The sequence below is a fragment of the Eretmochelys imbricata genome, chromosome 20 (assembly GCF_965152235.1).
Source record: "Eretmochelys imbricata isolate rEreImb1 chromosome 20, rEreImb1.hap1, whole genome shotgun sequence".
In the NCBI taxonomy this organism is placed as follows: Eukaryota; Metazoa; Chordata; order Testudines; family Cheloniidae; genus Eretmochelys; species Eretmochelys imbricata.
Window position 1 is genome coordinate 17255308 of NC_135591.1, and position 19244 is coordinate 17274551.

Sequence of the window (19244 nt, forward strand, 5' to 3'; positions counted from 1 at the left end):
CGCCCCCAGCCTGGGACAGCCCCAGTCTGGCACAGCTACCCCCCAGTCTGGCAATGCCCCCACATCTGGCACAGCTCCCCCCTCTCCTGCCCCAGCCTGGCGCTGTCTCCCCACAACGTGGCACAGCTTTCCCTGCACCTGGCTCCGTCCCCCCCCCCCATACACACACAGCCTGGCACAGCCCAGGGGAGAATGGCTACCTGGCTGGCAGAGGGGCTGCCTGGTTTAGGGAGGACCCATCTCTGCAGCCGTGAGACATCCACAGAGGTTGGGGGAGCGGGGTCTAGTGGTTAAAGCGGCGGGGGGGTGGCTGGGAGTCAGGACTCCTGTGTTCTATCCCTGGTTCTGGAAGGAAGTAGGTGTCACACTGTCTGGAGCAGCTAACGACTGGGGGGTGCCAACCTCAGGGCAGACTGTCGCAAACAGGGCAAACCCCTCAAGCTGGTGGTGTGTTGTATAATGAGATTTCACCCAGCCAGTAACTCCCGGACCAGTCACTGACAGTCCCTTAGCCTCGCCCGTCTATCCTGCCACCCAGACACACGGGACTTAGTGACCAATGGTCACTCACACCAAAAATCACACCACGCTCAGGTTGCTTCCAGCCCTAAGAGACCGGTCACTGACCCCAGATTGTTGGTACTCTAGATCCTACACCAAAGACAGCACCTGTAGCCAGGCCTGGACCAAACTAGCTAAAGGTTTATTAATTAGGGAGAAGAAATCCGAGTTAGTGACAGAGTAAAGCAAGCGAACACACACACCAGTGAGCTACCAGCTAGCTCCAAAGAGTTGTCGTGATCTGTCAATTCGACGTGTCTCTCAGGGCAGACCCAGGAGGCAGCCCCTGGGGCTCTCTGGCTTCAGTTTGCTTTCTCTGCCCCCGAGTTCAAACAGTCAAAGAGATGGAAGATTTTCCCGTAGCTTTGTTTTAGTTCCTTCATTCAGATCCAACCAGCATTTCCCAGGTGCCATGAACCCACCCTTTGTCCTGCGATGGTCCTTGATGGCCCATCTGATCTGGCTAGTCCTGCTGGATGGGTGGCAGACCAAGGGCAAACATTTTCACCGTTATAAAGCAAAGTCAGGACTCCTGGGTTCTATCCCTGGCTCTGGGAGAGGGTGGTGCCTAGTGGTTAGAGCAGATGCTGGCTGGGAGTCAGGACTCCTAGCTTCAATTCCCACCATTGGGCCTGTGAGCCAGACTCCCAAAAGCCCTTGCAGCAGGGAACAGGAGCCTTGCAGAGTAGGGTGGGGGAGAGATCACCACCTTCCTCCTCCTGGCAATGCCACCTCCCCCCCCGCATCCCTGCTGCCAGAGAGCTCTGACAACCCCCCCCATGCCCGCCCCCCACCAATCCCTCCCTCGTTAGCTCCTGCCACCTGCTCTCCCTGGCAAGGCTGATGCAATCGGAGAAGGGGTGGACGTGGCTGTTCCCTGGGGCCGTCGGCTGCTAGAGCAACCTGGGCTCATGTCCCCGGGACCCAGGCAGGGCTCCCCCAGGGCAGGGCAGCTGCCGCCTCATTAGCCACGGCTGTTTGCCAGAGATGGGCAGGGAAGGGGGGGGGCCCTCTCCAGGCTGCCACCACCTGCTCCCCCAGCTGGTTGGCACCAGGCAGCTCCCAAATCCGCCCTGCCCTCTGGGGCGCCCTGGCTCCAGCCTTGGCAAGGGCTGGGTGAACTTCATGGGGTCAGGGTGTGGGAGCAGGACTCCTGGGTTCGATCCCCCGCTCTGGGAGGGGAATGGGGTCTGGTGGTTAGTTCAGGGGGGCTGGGTCCCACACTCTTGCTGTGGAGGTCACAGGAGACTTTGAACCTCTTTCTCCTGTAACTCCCCCCCCTCATTTGATGCGTCCTCCAAGGGACTGGGCCAGATGTTTGTTCATTTCCACTTTCTCCCCCCTTCTTTCCTCTCCCTTCCATTAGCGCCCCACCCCATGGCCTCTGAGTTTGCCTGTCCTCAGCTATGACCTGGGGGCGGGGAACAGAGACCCCACCCCCACCCTGGCATAGGCAGTTCAGGGGTTCAGCAGGCTGGGGCCCAGGCTGCGGAGGGGGGGATGAGTGGAGCAATGTCGCCCTCTCATGGCCAGTCTCTGCAATTACAACAGCGTGCTCTTGACTCCCAGCTGGGGGAGCAACACCGGGGGCTCAGTTCCAGCTGCCTCTGGACTCTGCTCACGCCTAAACACTGACCCCTCCCCCGAGGCCTCCTCCTACCCCCTCATGGCTCCATCTCGGACCTGGGACATCAGATTGGCCAGGACACCGGGGTTCTTTCATCTTTGACACCAGAGGTACCCTCAGGGTAACATCTTATCGGAGAACTCCCAGGAGTCACCCCCCCCCCAGGAATCTGCATCCTGGGGCATGGGCACCAGGAGTCACCCCCCAACCCCTCTGAGGGGTCCATGCCCTGGGGCACAGGCACTAGGGGGAGGAGGGAGTGGGTCATTCCAGCATCTTCTCCCTCCCATTGGGGAGTCTTTGAACCCTACTTAGTTTTACCAGGTGACTCCCCTGACCCCTCCCTGCTCCCCCTTTGGGGGCGGCACGCTGGGTCCCCTGGGGCAGAATCCTCTTGACTGATGAGCTTAGAACCCCCAAAAGGAAACGTGTTACCTGTTACCCTGCAGGACTCCCTGCCACAGGAGGCAGCGCAGCCAAGGGGAGCTGGGATGGGTGGGCCTGAAGGAGGGCTCCCTAATTCCCCCCTTCTCTCTTTATACCCCTCCTCTTGCCATCCCACCTGTCCCACCGTACCCCCTCCCGCTTGCCTCATTCTTTCTTACATCCATTCCTTCTTTCATGCCCTGCTCTTCTTTCTTTCTTTTGTTCTTTCTGTTTCTTTCTTCCCTTCTGGCTTCCTTTCATGCTGTTCTTCTTTCTCTCTCCCTCCCTTGCTTTGTTCTCTCCCGCTCTCTGTGGTTCTAGCTGTGGGACGGAGCTGGAGAGGCTGTTACAGATGAAATACCGTCAGGGAAGCAGGTCTTCCTGGATATTTATTACTCCACTCTTGGACTTTCAGCCTCGGCTCGGATACAATAGCGAGCAGAACAATGAGGGGCCCACAGCCTGGGGCTCTCAGCCCCCCAGGAAACCCGCTCCACAGAGCTAATGTGGTTTGGGCAATTATCCTGCAGTGCTTGCTGGGAAAAATACCCCCAAGCCAAACCTCCCCCTCACCCACACCCAGCCTGCCACAGAGACATGATTGTAACCGGCAGCATGGTGGTGAGAACCCACAACCCCTGAGTGTGTGTGGGTGCATGGGGGGAGGGGGTGTAGATTGGCCTGTGCTGACATGGGCGTGCGGAAAGGGGGGTTTGTCCATGGAGGGGAGTGCAGGTGTGTGGGAGGGCATGTGCGAGGGGGGTGGAGCTGTATGTAGTAAGCGTGGTGGGGGGGTGAATCTGCACACACAGGAATGAGTAGGTTGCGGGTTGTGTGTCTGGAACCTGGAGTCACCTTCCCGATGGGCCCATCTACCCTGGTCTCCTGGCTCCAGCCACTCACACCAGCTGCTTCAGAGGCTGGTGCAGGGAGCCCCCTAGAGGGAAGTGATGGAATAACAAGCCTAGATGGGGCCCTTCACCCCTTCGATCAGCGCCCGGGGTTCTAGCCCTGATTTCACGTTTTTTCTCCTCCCGGGGATGCTCTGGTGACCCAGCCATGCCCGACCTGTCCTGCTGCATTTTTGGCCCAGTCTCATTCTGTGGCAGTGGGTTCCACAGGCCAATTCTGCACCCTATCTAAAGCAGTCCCTTCTTTCAGCCTGGTCGTGGGTGCCCTGGGCCCCGTGTTCTGATCAGGGCCCAGCAGAGGGAATAGTTTTCACTCTGGGCTCAGGCTGAGATACTCAGTGGGACGGGGTGAAAGGCAAGACAGCCCTGGGGATGGTCTGCCCTGGACTGAGACACCACAGAGACCTCCAGCCGGGCAGACGTACATCACACCTTGCAGATGGCGTTTGTTCGGTGCCATCTCCCCCTTTCACAGCTGTGGAAACCAAGACACTGAAACGGGAATGGGTTTCTGCACGGCGACTCTGTATCAGGGCTGGGAATAGAACCCAGGTGTCCTGACCCCCAGCCATCTCAGCCCCACTCTAACCCCTAGGCACCACTTCCCTGAGCTGGGAATAGAACCCAGGTGTCCTGACCCCAACCCCCTGCTCTAATCCCTAGGCACCACTCCCCAGACATGGAAATAGAACCCAGGTGTCCTGACCCCCAGCCCTCCCCACTGTAACCCCTAGGCACTACTCCCCTGAGGTGGGAATAGAACTCAGGTGTCATGATCCCAATCCCCCCGCTCTAACTCCTAGGCACCATTCCCTAGACGTAGGAATAGAACCCAGATGTCCTGCCCCCCAGCCCTTCCCCCCTCCCCGCTGTAATCCCTAGGCACCACTCCCCTGAGCTGGGACTAGAACCCAGGAGTCCAGACTCCCAGTCTGAGGCTTAAATGTGCTGCCTTTAGGACAAGATGTAAAACCAAGGCCCTGACCCCCTGAAGCTAACTGAAGGCTCCCCCCTAACCCCCTGTGCCTTCCCCATGTGTCTCACAAAAGTCAGGGCATGAAGCCCAGCTTCCTGGCCCCATCCCAAGGCCAGCCATCTCCTCGTGTCCTGACATCCCTCTCCTGCCCAGCCCTGCTCCTGTTTCAGCCAGGGTTCTGCACTGCCCTGACACACCCCAGAAGTGGCTGCATTTCAGCCCCATTATGTAGCATCGCTACGGGACTGTCTTTAATTTAACGGCCCCCGGGCCTTCTCTCTCCCCCCAGGTGCAATAACCGGACGCAGTGCGTGGTGGTGGCTGGATCGGACGCCTTCCCGGACCCCTGCCCCGGAACCTACAAGTACCTGGAGGTCCAGTATGACTGTGTCCCATACAGTGAGTCCCATTCTCATTGCTCTTTACAACCATATCCGGGTCCGATTTGTTGGCTTCCCTCCTCGCTGTGAAAAACCTCCCACCCAAAGCGGGGGGAGACCCCCCCGCAGAACCGGCTCCCTGATCCCTGGCGCTGGGGGGAGAACTTGTGGGGGGGAATGACCGGGGCCAGGGCTAAAGGATTTGGGTGCCTCGCTTTGGCTCTATCCTTTGGGGGAGAACGTGCCACGGGGGGTGTGGGGAAGGGAGATGCTAATGGAGGAGCTTCTCCGCCCCCTGCTGGCCCCAGTGTGGTGCTAGGGGGCGCTGTGCTGCAAGGAGAGGGTGGCTCACTAGGGGGTGCGCCCCCCCTCGCAGTCAGTGCGGGCCCCAAGAAGTAATAGAGAAGCCGGCAAGCCCCGGGGTGCGGGAAGGGCCGGGGCGTATCGCGTGCCTCGCCGCTGAGGGGGCTGGACACAGACAGACCCTGCGGTTCCCTCAGCCTCTCCAGCCGGCGCGGCCCAGCGTCACCCCTAGAGGTCGCCTCGCGGCCCAGCCACGCCTAAGGCTACCCAGCAGTACCCTGCCCATCCCAAGGGGGTGCTGAGGAGCAAGGCTAGGATGGGGCCTGCCCTGCTTGTTCCAGGGTCGGGGCGGGGGGAGATTGTGCCTCTCCCAGGAGGGGGCTGAGTGGGGAGAAGTGATTGGCGACCCACGTGTCCCCACGTGGTGGGAGGGGAGTGGGGTCGAGTGGTTAGACCTGTGGGGGAGGGTGGAAGTCAGGACTCAGGTGGGAAGGATCCTGGAGCTACACTGGAGGAGGGCGAGTCCTTCTGGGGCAGGTTTCAGGCAACGGGGGCCCCTGGGCTGGGCTGGGTTTGGGGAGCACCTGCCCTAGCAGAGCAGAGGTCGGGGGGGGGGTGTGTGTGTGTACATGAGTGTGCCCCGCATGTGTATGCATGTGCTCCCTATGTGCTGTGCGTGTGGATGTGGGCACATGCGTGTGTCTGTGTGCGCACATGTGTGAACATGGGTGTGTGCTCTGCATGTGCACAGACCCCTCTGCCCCCACTCAGCTTCCCTTCCCAACACACACCCAGCGGTGTCTGAGCCGAGCCATCGGAGCCGCGGGTGTGTTGGAACCGGGCCAGGCTGACAGTCCCCTACTCCTCTTGGGCCTGGGAAATTCCCTCCTGAGGAGCAGGTCCTCCTGCGTGGAAACAGGAAGTGGGTTTCAGGGAACAAACAGGAAGTCAGGGTTGGAAAAAACAGGAAGTGGGTCTGGAAAAAACAGGAAGTCCCGCCTTGGCAGGCTGAGCTGGCTCTGTGACAGCTCCTGGCCTCCAAGCGAGGCAGGACTAGGGTTGCCAATTTTGGTTGGGAATATTCCTGGAGGTTTCATCACATGACATAATCTTTAATTACAAATTAATCTTTAATTCCTGGAGACTCCAGGACAATCCTGGAGGGTTGGCAACCCTAGCCAGGTCCCAGCATAGACAGCAACAGGAGGTGCGCTGCACCCCAAATCCTGACTCTGTGCATTGCTCAGCGCCTGCCCCCACTGGGTCCCCCAAACCAGAGGTACCCTGAAGGGATCCCGGGAGAGTGACCCCAGCTCTGGAGTGCACGGTGGGATCTGTGCTCCAGCCCATCCAGGCCCACTGGGGGTCAAAAGAGAAGGAACAGTGGGCAGTGGGGGTGGTGGGGGGAATGAAGCCAGCGCCGCTGTCTCAGGGGGCCGGTTTTGGGGCGCCTCTCTCCCTCTGGGTCTGCAGCAAACATCCCCTCTCCCCTCCCTGCTGCTTTGCGTAGCGTGAGCCAGGGCGTGTCATTTCCAGGGTCAGGGGGCGTGCTTCCTGTTGTTTGACCCACTGTCTTTTTCCGGGGGGCTGGGCTGTGGGGGGAGGGGAGCCCTGGTAACACCCCCTTTGGTTTCTCCTCGCAGACAGAGCCGGAGCCGAGAGGCGGGCGTCAGCGTCCAGCGCATCCTCTTAACCGATTTAACTCCGATTCCTGTTCCTTTTCCTTTCAGCTCCGCAGCGGACGCACCCAGACAACCTCCCTCATCTCAGGATATAACTGACTCTGCCCCACAACAGCACGGGGGCACCCAGCTGAGACTGGGCTGGGATCTCAGACAGGCAGGGCTGCGAGCGGGATGGGGCTGGAGAGAGGGCTACGCAGGAAGGGTGGGGGGCCAGCACAAGGGGGGACGGATGGCAGGGAGGAGCGACGGAGCGTGGAGAGGAGAGAGCTGCAGAGATGGAGGGCCGGAAATCGGAGCCTGCTGGGCTCCGCTGATTTACCCCAGCTAAGGGCCTGGCCCTGAGGTCCCAGCTGAATGAGTTTTCACGCACACACATGTACCATTGCACACAGATGCAGGTGTATACACTGCACATGCGTGTACGCTGCATATGTCTATTCACGGCACACACGCATGCCCCCAGATGCACACGCCTGCACATTGCACACGTCTGTATCCTGCACACACGCATGCCCCCAGATGCACACGCCTGCACATTGCACACGTCTGTATCCTGCACACACGCATGCCCCCAGATGCACACGCCTGCACATTGCACACGTCTGTATCCTGCACACACGCACGCCCCCAGATGCACACGCCTGCACATTGCACACGTCTGTATCCTGCACACACGCATGCCCCCAGATGCACACGCCTGCACATTGCACACGTCTGTATCCTGCACACACGCATGCCCCCAGATGCACACGCCTGCACATTGCACACGTCTGTACACAGCACACACGCATGCCCCCAGATGCACACGCCTGCACATTGCACACGTCTGTATCCTGCACACACGCATGCCCCCAGATGCACACGCCTGCACATTGCACACGTCTGTATCCTGCACACACGCATGCCCCCAGATGCACACGCCTGCACATTGCACACGTCTGTATCCTGCACACACGCATGCCCCCAGATGCACACGCCTGCACATTGCACACGTCTGTATCCTGCACACACGCACGCCCCCAGGTGCACACCCGTGAATGTTGCCCATGCCGCACTCACACCCGGTATCCGAGAGGCAGAGAATTCCTGTCCCTGCCTCCTCACCATGTGGCTGCCCGTGTCAGCTGGGCCAGATCCAAGCCGTTGTGATTTGGCGTAGGGTTTATCCCTTGCCCGTTTACACCAGCTGGGTCCCTCTGCCACTCCTTGATTTCCATTCCCATCTGCTGCTCCTTCCTTGGGAGCAATGGAAATTGACAGGTTCCCCCCCCCACTCCCACCCGTTCATGCAACACATTTCAAGGCGACATACGCGCTGCCCAAATGCTTGCCGGGTGGCATCGCTGCAGAGGATTGGCCACCCCTCTCCTCACATTTCAAGGCGCGGCTGTTCTCCTGGTGCTGGCTCGGTGCCCACCATCTGCTCTCCCCCACGCTGCCACTCACCCAACAGCCAACGTCAGCAAGGGACAGGCGAGGTTCGGGGCGTGGGACTAGCAACGAGAGAGAGAGCGGGGGTGGAGGCGGATTCGGAGCTCCGCAACACTGGTATGACGGTGCTGAATCCGGATCTGGCTCTCAGTTACGCTGGGGTGTAAACCCGCAGTGGCTCCCTGGAAGTCCAGCTCTGCTCCCCCGTTGGCCAGCATGGAAAGCAGGAGTTAGTGCCACCAAAACCAGAGTGTACATCCAGAGTAACTCGGAGGCCGCAAAATCCTGCTCTCGCTTACACCCAGGTGTAAATCTGGAGTCACTGCCTGGAAGCCGGACTCTGATCCCAGTTACACCAGGGTGCAAAGCAAGAGTTAACTCCAGCCAAACCAGATTCAAACCAGAGTAACTCAGATGAAGCAAAATTCTGCTCTCGTTTACACCAAGGTGTAAATCTGACGTCACTCTCTGAAAAGCAGATTCCCAAGTGGGGTAAACTGATGTAGCTCCATTGACTTTAATGGCTCTACACCCGTTTACACCAGCTGGGCATCGGCTCCTCCGATTTCATGGACTCAGGGGTGTAAATCCAGAGCTACCTCACAGTGGGTCTGGCAGAGCAGGACAGGGAGCGGCCTTCTCAGCTCCAGAGCCCCCTGGCTAGTGTCAGAGGCACCTTCTGGGCCTCGTGCTGAGGCAGAAACCAGTTGGCAACCACTGGGAAGTGGGCGCGTTGGCCCCAGGTTTTCCCACAGGGAAAGGAGCACGGCCAAGGCAGTGGGGCCGACCGAGGGATCTGGGGCAGAAGGGGCCAGATCCAGAGCTGGCGTAAAGCGATGCCACACCATTGGCGTCGCTCGTCTGCTCCATCCCTGCTCGGGAGGGTCCAGCCAGCCCAGGCCGGGGACCAGCCCGTCCTGGAGTCCCCAGCACCAGGAGCTGAGACCCGGCTGTCAGGGGGGCCCTGGCGCCTGCTGCTCCCCACTGCGAGGGCTCACTGGCCCACTGACTAGCCCAGGGCTCAGGGATGCACTAGACCCGGGGTCAAGCTGCTGCTGTGAATCGGGCCGAGCGGGGCCTTGGTCTCCCATCGGCCAAGTGATGCCTCAGCCATGGGGCTCTTGGCCCTTCTGGGAGCTCGCCCGAGGAACCGTCCCAACCAGGGTTTCATCAGAACCGAGCCGGGGCCCGTTTTGACCTCTCTGCATTTTTTAAATGGCGAGGGAGAGATCTGGGGAAAAGCTTTCAGCCAGCTCAGCTGCGTGTGCAGAGTTTGGGCCTCTGCCCGGCCCTGGGCGTAACACTACGGGGGCCGGCATCGGCGGGAGAGCGGAGAAGGAGGCAGCATGGGCCAGTGACCTCCGAGTCAGGACTCCTGGGTTCTGTTCTCAGCTCTGAAAGGGCAGGGAGCCAGGGCTACATCCCAGGAGTCCAAGCCCAAAGCTGGGCATCACCACGGCATTGTGGGAAGCAGCTGTGATTTCATAAAGCTGCATGCCCAACACGTGCCCCCAACTCCCTACTGCTTAACCGCGAGGTGGAGCATGATGGGAGTCGTGCTAACATGAAGCAGAGCATGATGGGAGTCACGCCAACCCTACCAGGCCTCATTCAATTCACCACGACAAAAACGTGCTTCGTCCGGCGCCTTCTAACTCACAATGCAGACCGCCCCCCCCCCACCATGCAGCTCCTCCTCTCTCTCTGCGCTCCATGCTGCCCCCTGCCCTCTGATTGTCCCTTCCTGCTCTCCCGCGGGGTGCCTCAGTGCTGTTGATCTTTGGGGGTCAGGGCAGGGCAGGGGTGCAGAAAGCGGGGAGATGGGGGAGGGGGACGGAGGGTGCGTGTCGAACTCCCCGCTTTCTTCCTTTGCAGCTGCCTCCGTTCTAACCAAACGGCCTGTTTTCCTTCTTCAGGTGCCAATTGTCCTTGTGTTAATTGAATGCCTCTAATTTTGGTTGGGTCTTTTTGTTTGTTCGTTTTTCTTATCTATTTAATTTATTTTGGAGGGGGCAGGATTATAAAAATATAATTGTTAGAACTGTGCAAACAGAAAAAAACCCAACCCCTTTTCTCAGCCCTCCTCCTCCCCCCCTTCTTTTATTTCCTGTCACATTGTTTCTTTCCCTTCCTTCCCCCGGGATCTCGAGGGGGCGCCTCTGTTTTTCCCACAAGGGATTTGTTAGTCATTGGCAGCAGCTGTGTATATTCCAGGCAAGGCCGGGGCTGCCTTTAGTCAGTTGGGTGAGCAGTTATTCCCTGGTTTATTATTATAGCAATGCCTAGAGGCCTCAGCCAAGACCCAGGCCGCCCCATTGTGCCGGGTGCTGCGCAGCCAGAGAAGCAGACAGCCCCCCCTGCCCCAAAGAGCTTCCTGAAGCAGCCAAGAAAAGGGGCACAGGCCCATTCTGATTCCTTTGCTCTGTCCCCCGCCCCATACACACACAGACACCCCGCCCGGTTTACAGCATCACCAGCCCTGAACGGTCCAAAATCCAGTCCCCAAAAGCTTAGAAATCATTAGATTTCATCATCAGCTGGCTCTGCCTAGCTGCCGTCTGCTTCGGGAGCCTCTCCGTCTCCGGGGCTTGTTTCCGTGCAGTCACAAGGGCTACCCGTTGAGGGGCAGATCCTCCGCTGGGGTTGGGCCGTTCTGAGCTGTCGGGCCAGCCAACATGACGGGGGGCTGCCCCAGGGCTCCTGAGAGCTACACCCCTTGAGCTAGAGAGCTCTCTGGCCTGGCCGTAACAGACTCAGCCCTCAGCAGAGCGGCACGGGGGACCCGTCGCCCACAGCCAGCGCCCGTGTGTACCAGCCGACAATCTCGCCCCAAGCTTTAAGCCCCAGGTCTCGTGCGGCTCCGTAGGCAGCAAGGCAGTTCACCCCTGCCCCGACATCCCCCCCCGACCCCACAGTGTCCCCAGAGCTGGGCACCGATTTGCCCCTCGCCCTGGCACAAACGCATGTGGCTGGAGATTTCTACCTGGCTGGTTTGCTCTTTGCCGCTGAGCAGATTGTCGGATATTAATTTCTGGCTGGAGCTGTTTTTTCCCCTTCCCAAGCACTATTTTTAACTTGCTTCCCCCCTGTATTTAATATCCTCCCCCTCCCCCCGCCAGTCACCTTTTCACAAGTTCACCAGCTTGGCAGTACGGCTGCAGCAGGATGCCGAGGAGGCCAGGCCCAGGCCAGCCCTCAGGGCTCCCATGGAGCAAGGCAGGGCCCCGCCCCACACCGCCCCACTCCGCCTTAGTCCCATGCCCTTCCAGAGCCAGCCCCAGTGCAGGAGCTCAGCCTGGCTGGCTGTCAGCGCCACCCCACAGAACTCGCCGCCAAGGGCCGCGGGCCTCTGCACTGTGGAGAACGGCCGACCCCAGAGCGTGACCAGTGATGGGCAACGAGGGGGTGAGAGTCAGATGTTAGCACTGCTAGATTGTCAGTCTGTGCATCTCCATACACAGCCCTCTGTCTGTCCATCCAGCCCCATACACACCCCTCTGTCCATCCAGCCCCATGCACACCCCTCCCTCCATCCATCCATCCCCATGCACATCCTTCTGTCCATCCAGCCCCATGCACACCCCTCCATCCATTTATCCATCCATCCCTCCCCATACACACCCCTCCATCCATCCCCATACACACCCCTCTGTCTGTCCATCCAGCCCCATGCACACCCCTCGACCCATCCATCCATCCCCATTCACACCCCTCTGTCTGTCCATCCGGCCCCATGCACACCCCTCCCTACATCCATCCATCGCCATACACACCCCTCTGTCTGTCCATCCAGCCCCATGCACACCCCTCCATCCATTCATCCATCCATCCCTCCCCATACACACCCCTCGATCCATCCATCCAACCCCATACACACCCCTCCAGCCAGCCATCCCCATACACATCCCTCTGTCTGTCCATCCAGCCTCATGCATGCCCCTCTGTCTGTCCATCCAGTCTCAAACACCTGATCCATCCATCCCCATGTACACCCACCCATCCTTCCCATACCCACCCCTCAATCCAGCCAGCCCCATACACTCCCTATTTACTCTCAAACACCCCTCCTCTGTATCTACTCAGCCTCATACACAGCGCTCTATCTATCCTCACACACCCGGTATCCATCTGTCTATCCCCTTTCACCCCTTCTGTCTACCCAGCCCCATAAAACCCTCTGTCCATCTGTCAGGCATCAGTAACCTCTGTTGGGGTAGAATTCCCAAGGTGGCAGGACCATAAGCCCAGCCCAGGCCCAGCTCCTCAGACCTCCCTGTCCTTCGGGTCACGCCTCACACTCAGGCCTGAATACACGTGTAGCAAAGGAGCCCCTGGCAGGTTGGGGTGTGAACCCCGGTGTCCGTCCTGGCCAAACGCCAACCTGGAGAATTCCCTCCTCTCTGCCTGAACTGCACTGAAAGCTGTCATCAGACAAAGAGGGACCAAAAGTGGTGGCCCCTAGAGGGGAAAGGCCCTGTGTCCCATTCCCTGCCCCCTGAGCCAGCCAGCCCCTGCCCTGGTGTAAGATCAGAGCCGGTGCCCCCTAGAGAGGAAAGGCCCCATGTCCCATTCCCTGCCCGCCAGAGCTGCCCTGGGGTCAGATTGGAGCCAGCCCCCCACCTTGCCCCACAGAGGAGGAACTTCCCATTCAAAGTGTAGTTAAAAAACAAGGTCATTTGTATTTAATTGGGGCCAGAGCTCTCGGCACAAACAAGCCACAGCGCCACGGCCGGTGCTGCTCACAATGACCCCTGGATTTTGGTGGAGCTCTGTGCTGTTTCCCCAGGCTCTTCAATGGACTCAAGCAGCCATTTGAGGGCTCTGTGGGCTCTGAGCTAGGAGGGCACCGTCCACTGCTAACAGGATCAAGAAGGCAGCGTGGTCTAGTGGCGAGAGCACTGCACTGAGACGCAGAAGAGCTGGGCTCTATTTCTGGCTCCTCTGGGTGAGCTGGGAGGGGTTGCGTCCCTGCTCTGTGCCTCAGTTTCCCCACTGGTATATGATATATGGTGTTAGGATGCTGACCGCCTTTGTAAAGCATCAGGAATTATCGTCACAGGGCGGAGGCATCAGAGAGCAAGGAGCAGATGGAGCATGGTCGAGGTGCAGTGGGGCGTGGGAGGGCTGCGTCTGAGCAGGGGATGGGGGGCAGGCCCGTCAATCATGACAGAAACAATCCTGGTTTACAGAGCACAGGGGGTTTTCCTCAGTGGGGTAGGAGCTTTCAAAGGTGATGAGAAAGGAAGCTGGGATTCCCAGCGCATCTGGGAGTGAGAGACGAGGGGCTTTGGGACAGGGACCTAGGGGTGTGATGGATCTGTGCCTAGGAACCAGGCTGAGCTGCAGAATGGGGGTGGGGAGTAGGAGGCTAGATAGACAGGCAGTGGGGGTGTATGGAGAGAGAGCAAGGTGTATAAATCCACGGTGCCCCCACACCTCGAATCTTCCCTGCAGTTCTGGTCGCCCCATTGCAAAAAAGGATATATTGGGACTGGGGAAAGTGCAGAGAAGGCAACAAAAATTATCAGGGGGATGGAACAGCGGCCGCATGAGGAGAGATTAACAGGGCTGGGACTGTTCAGCTTGGAAAAGAGACGACTGAGGGGGGATCTGATAGAGGGCTGTGAAATCACGGCTGGGGCGGAGACAGTGTCTAGAGAAGTGTTATTGACCGCTACATAGCACAAAGTTAGGGCTCACCCGATGTGATGAGCAGGCAGCTGATTTAAAACAACCCTAAGTATTTCTGCAAGCACCACACAGTCCGCCTGTGGAATGCGCTGCTGGGAAGGCCAAAAGGATAACTGGGGTCAAAAATCCATCGGAGGTGTTCCTGGAGGACAGGTCCATCAAAGGCTATCAGCCAAGCTAGTCAGGGACGCAGCCCCATGCTCTGGGTGACTCTAAAGTACACTTTTGATGGCCAGAAGCTGGGACTGGATGACAGGGATGAGTCACTTGATAATTGCCCTGTTCTGTTAGTTCACTTTGAAGCACCTGGCACCAGCCTCTCTCAGAAGACAGGACACTGGGCTAGCTGGACCGCTGGGCTGACCCAGCATGGCTGTTCTTATGAGATAGATAGATAGATAGATAGATAGATAGATGAGGTGTATGGGGATAGATAGATAGATAGATAGATAGATTAGATTAGATTAGATTAGATTAGATTAGATTAGATTAGATTAGATGAGGTGTATGGGGATAGATAGATTAGATAGATCTGATCATCTACTCAGACCTCTTGCATGTCCCAGACCAGGGAATACAGCCATTTAGATCTAGGGTGATGAGTGGGCTGTTATTGACAAGAGCGGATTGGTGTCAGCTTGAAGCTAAGCAACAGAAGATCAGCAGTTGAGGGTGGGGGCGGATGTCTATGGGCCACCTGGGCCTCTTAATTCAGCTAAGATCCCAGAATCCTGGTTCTTTTGACTGATCGATCAATCTGTCTATCCTCATACACCCCCTCTATCTATCTGTCTATCCCCATACACCCCCTCTATCTAACTGCCTATCCCCATACACATCTATCTATCTATCTACCTATCTATCTATCTATCTATCTATCCCCATACACAACCATCCATCTGTCCATCCCTATCTATCTCCTACTGTCCTTTCTGTTCCTGGGGTGCTCAGAGTTTTGCATTTGGGTTTTTTTTTTTTTAATTCTTATAATTTTGGGTTGTTGCGACATTTCTTATTATTTTATTATTTGCATTGGGGCGGGGGGGAGTTCTTGATGTTTCTCTTTCCAAGGGCGTCGCTGCTGGAGCAAAAACCCATTGAATCCTAAAAACAAATCAAACCTGATTTATAAAATCCTCCAACAAAAATCCAACACACGTTTTTCTCTCTCTCTTTGCCTAAAACAAGCAACAATTTTAACAATTAAAAAGGGCGGGGGGTGGGCTCTGAAATGGGGGTCGGAAGGGTGGGGCGGAAAAAGTTGCGATAAAGAAAAGGTTTCTTTGGGGCGGGGGGAAAAGCAATTTAATCTCTTCTCTCTTTTTTTTTCTCCTTTCCTTGCACTTTTTTTTTTCAATCTATTTTTTTTTCTTCTTTCTTCCGATGCTTAAAGTAGAAGTGGAACAAAAAGGTAAACAGAACATTACCCCTGACCCCCTAAACCCAACACCTTGTTATATTCTCTGTGGCCATATTAAATGTGAATTCCACCTCCTCTGATCCTACCCCGACCCCTCTTTCCCTAACTTTCCTTTTTCCTCCCAGAACCTTCCCTCTCCCCCCCCCACCCTTCCCCCCAATTTTCTCTCTCTGGTCTTGTTAATTCCAATTGGCCTCCCTAGCTAAAATACAGGCCCCTTTCGCCACCTGCCCGATGCAAAATACAAGCCACCAGCTCCAATCTGGAAAGGATTTTTGTAACCAAACTGGAATCCAAAGACTGATCCATGAGTCCTTGGCTCGCCTGCTCGTGGGGGGTGGGGGGGGCAACTATTAATGTCTGCTCGACTTTTTACCTCCTTCAGGGGAACTAGTCATGGGGGCTTCCTCTCCGTCTTTTTTTAATCATTCAACTGAGTTTCTCTGCTCCTCTGTTCATGTTTCCATGGCAACCAGTCGGGTATCTACCTCAGTCACCGGCTTTCTCTTTCTCCTCTTGATTTCGGTTCTGTCTCTTTTTTATGATTATTATTTCCTAATTCCTTCTTCCCCCCCCCCTCCTAACATGGAATTTTAAAAAAAACATGGTTAGTATGAGCGGGGAGGGAGCTGACGGGTCAGATGGGCTTATTGATTGATTTTTTACAAAAAAAAATTCCATCAATTTGATTCCAATCGGCAAATTCGCTTTTCGACTCACTCTCCTTCGTGGCCAGGCATTGGGCGGGGTGGATATCCACGGATTTGGGTGCTTACATTCGTCCAGCCTGGGCATGCCACTATCCCTTCTTTGGGACAGCGCGCGACCCTGTGCGTAAATCCCCATGACATCAAGGGGACTTTCACTCCCGCTGAAAGTTATCTCCTTCCCAGCAGTAGTATTTATTATTCATGATACACAAGGAGTCTTCGAACATTAGAACAGAAGCCCATGCTTAAAGTTAAGCACCTGCTTTACCACAGTGCCGATTCAGAATTTTTCCCCACACCCCCACGCAGGAGCTCCTAAACCTCTTGGGTTCTTTTCCTAAAAGTGACGACTTTCATTTTCTTTGACTTTGTCTCATTCCTCCCGGCTTGTCCTCTCTGTTAACCCCTGGAACGCTATGCTAACGAGATGACGCTCAACTAAAAAAAACACCCCGATTTGTTTATATATATATTTATGTCTACACGTATATATATATAAACCAGCTTTTTAACACTAGCCATAGTAATCTGGTGGGTACGTTTGTTTGGTTTTTGTTTGGTTTTACTAACCACTTTAATATGGAATTTTATGTTATTTCTTTTTTTTTGTTCCTTTATTTCTTTTCTTCCGATAAATCCAGGGGTTGGGATTCTTCTTATTTTTTTCCTGCCTGTTAAAAGAAATTAAATTAAGCAAAAGCTGCACTCAGGGTCTTTAACTCGATCTGTTATTGCCAGAAGGGGCGGGGATGCAATCGATTTTATATTTATATATATATTTTAATTTGACCATCTCAGCCCTTTGTGGAGGTTTCTAGTTTAATGTAAGTACCAGGGCAGGGAGAAAACGAGATTTTTCTAACGAGCATTGGGGCTGTCAGAAGCAGCAGTAGGAAGCCAGTAAATTAACAAATTGATAATTGCTTAAGAGACCACAGCAAAAAAAAAAAGCCAGGCTTGATTCTTTCCAATCCATGTTTTTCTCTCCTTCTCTCGGCTTATTTTGTATTTCCAAATGCACTGGGGTGGGGAGGGCAGGGGCAGATATATATTTATTTTTGCTGGGGGGGGCTAAACGTGCTTTTTTTCCCACAGGTCCAGCAAGGATCCCATGGTTCTGGGGCGTTAAAAACCTTCCTGATGTGGCTTTTTTTGTTTGTTTTAAGTTGATTGCTTCCTTGTCCATTTCGGCCCCGGCTGCCTCAGACTGTGGACAGCCCACTCCCATCCCCTGTGCGCCCAGGAGGGATAGAAACCAGCTAACCCACCCTCACCCCGTCTTTAACAATGTGTTTCTCCTCCTCCTCCTCCCGCCAGGAGCCCTCCATCCATCCCACCTCACCACCCCCAGCCTGGGCTGTGGGGCCAGCCCAACTGAACCTGTGAGTCTGAGAGAGGAGCCTATGATCACCCAGAGTGGGACAGGAATGGGGTCAGATCACACCGCTGGGGCTAGAGCCCCCAGCATGGCCCAACCCCCCCCCCCCCCCCCCCAGCACCCGTGCTAAAGAGCAACTCCGCTGGTTTGCACTAGCTGTAGATCCTTTATCCCTCCATGGCCTGTGCCACAAGAGGGCAATGCACGCAACCGCACACACGTACTCAGATGTGAATGCACAGAACACAGGACACCCTGCACACATGTGGCAACATGCATGCCCGTGGGAACACGCACACACACGCCAAAAAGCAAGCACAGATGCACCCACCGGAACACCCCCCCCCCAGGCGTGTCCATGCACACACAAAGGAACACGCATGCAAACATGCCCGCATACACGGGAGCACGTGCATCGCAATATACGTACCCATGCACACACACTCTCTGATTGCATCCCCCCCATGCAGCTCTCCCTCGACTCTCAGAGCATTGGCCTGGATTTACCCCTAGCTCCGGATCTGGGTTTACCCCAGGCCCAGGGAACCTGGGCAGCAAAGGTGGGCCGAGGGTGGCACCCGATGATTGAGACGGGAGTGGGCGGGTTACAAATTTCAGAGCAGGTGCAAACACTCCGGAACTGCCCCCCGACCCCTGGCTCAGAGGAACCAGCGCCAGCTGGCTAACATCAGGAACTGGGGGCATCCCCAGCACTGGCCTCGGGGCAGGTAGGGGATGGCAAAGGCAGGAACATCTCCCCTCTTCCCCCAGGCATGCATCCCTGTCTCGCTGCTGCCCCTGGCTGGCAGGAACTGGGCAGTGCATGAGGCAGGTTGGATGGGAGCCGCTCTAGGGCAGTGCAGGGGGCAGGTGGGGTTGAGAGCAGGGAAAGGCCCAGGGCTGCCAAGGGCATGAGGATGAGCCCAGAGGGTCCCCACAGCTGGAGCTCACAGGTTCAGGGGGAAAGGTCCCACATCCCGCTCCAGCTCGTCCTACCAGGCTCTCCCCCCCCCCCCCCGCCCCCGCTGCCACCCCCAGCTCGATAACAACCTTCTGTGCTGGCAGAGGAACCGCGGCTCAGATCCTGGCTGGAGACCCGCGTGTGTGTAACTCCCATCGGGGTTCAGTGGACACACTGGCCATGCTAATGCAGGAGGGACACCCCGGCGTGGGGCCTGGACCTGCCTCCCCCGGCTGTAATGATTCCATGCAGGGGGGGATGGGCCTTGAGCAGGTTAACTCAGAGCTCAGCCCCCTGCTCTGCCCTTTGGGGGGCGCGGGGAGCTGGATCAGGCTGTCAAAAGGAAAGAGGCATCCCGCTGAGTTGGTAAGGCTGGAATATGGACTAGATGGGGCTGCCTGGGATTAGATTAGATTAGATTAGATTAGATTAGATTAGAAGGGGTGTCTGGAGTAGGTGGATTGCCATCTCCCCAGCTTTCCCCCATCCTCCAAATTAAATGGGAGTTTGCACCCAAGCACAGAGTAGGGTCAGCGGTGACTTGATCATAGCACGTGGGGAGGACGGAGCCAGGGAGGAAATGTGGCCCAGCGGTTAGGGGCTCGAGATCCAGGGTCAGCTCCCTGCCAGACTCCCTGTGTGACGGGGCAAATTCCTCAGTCTCTCTGGTTTGTGTGGTGGTAGCACTCAGGTGCCCCAATCACAGCCCAGGGCCCCATCATGCCAGGCGCTGTACAAACCCACAGCAGAAACTAAGAAATAATAGTACTTGCCTCTCACAAGT

General features: G+C 56.6%; 1 protein-coding gene across 1 annotated transcript in view; it reads left to right on the forward strand.

Annotated features, from left to right (window-relative positions):
• ADGRL1 (adhesion G protein-coupled receptor L1) overlaps positions 1–19244 on the forward strand; it is a 93435-nt gene that overhangs the window by 47110 nt on the left and 27081 nt on the right. Inside the window, exon 4 of the mRNA XM_077838224.1 lies at positions 4791–4900. Coding sequence (XP_077694350.1) covers positions 4791–4900 — 110 coding nt within the window. The remainder of the gene's footprint in view (positions 1–4790; positions 4901–19244) is intronic.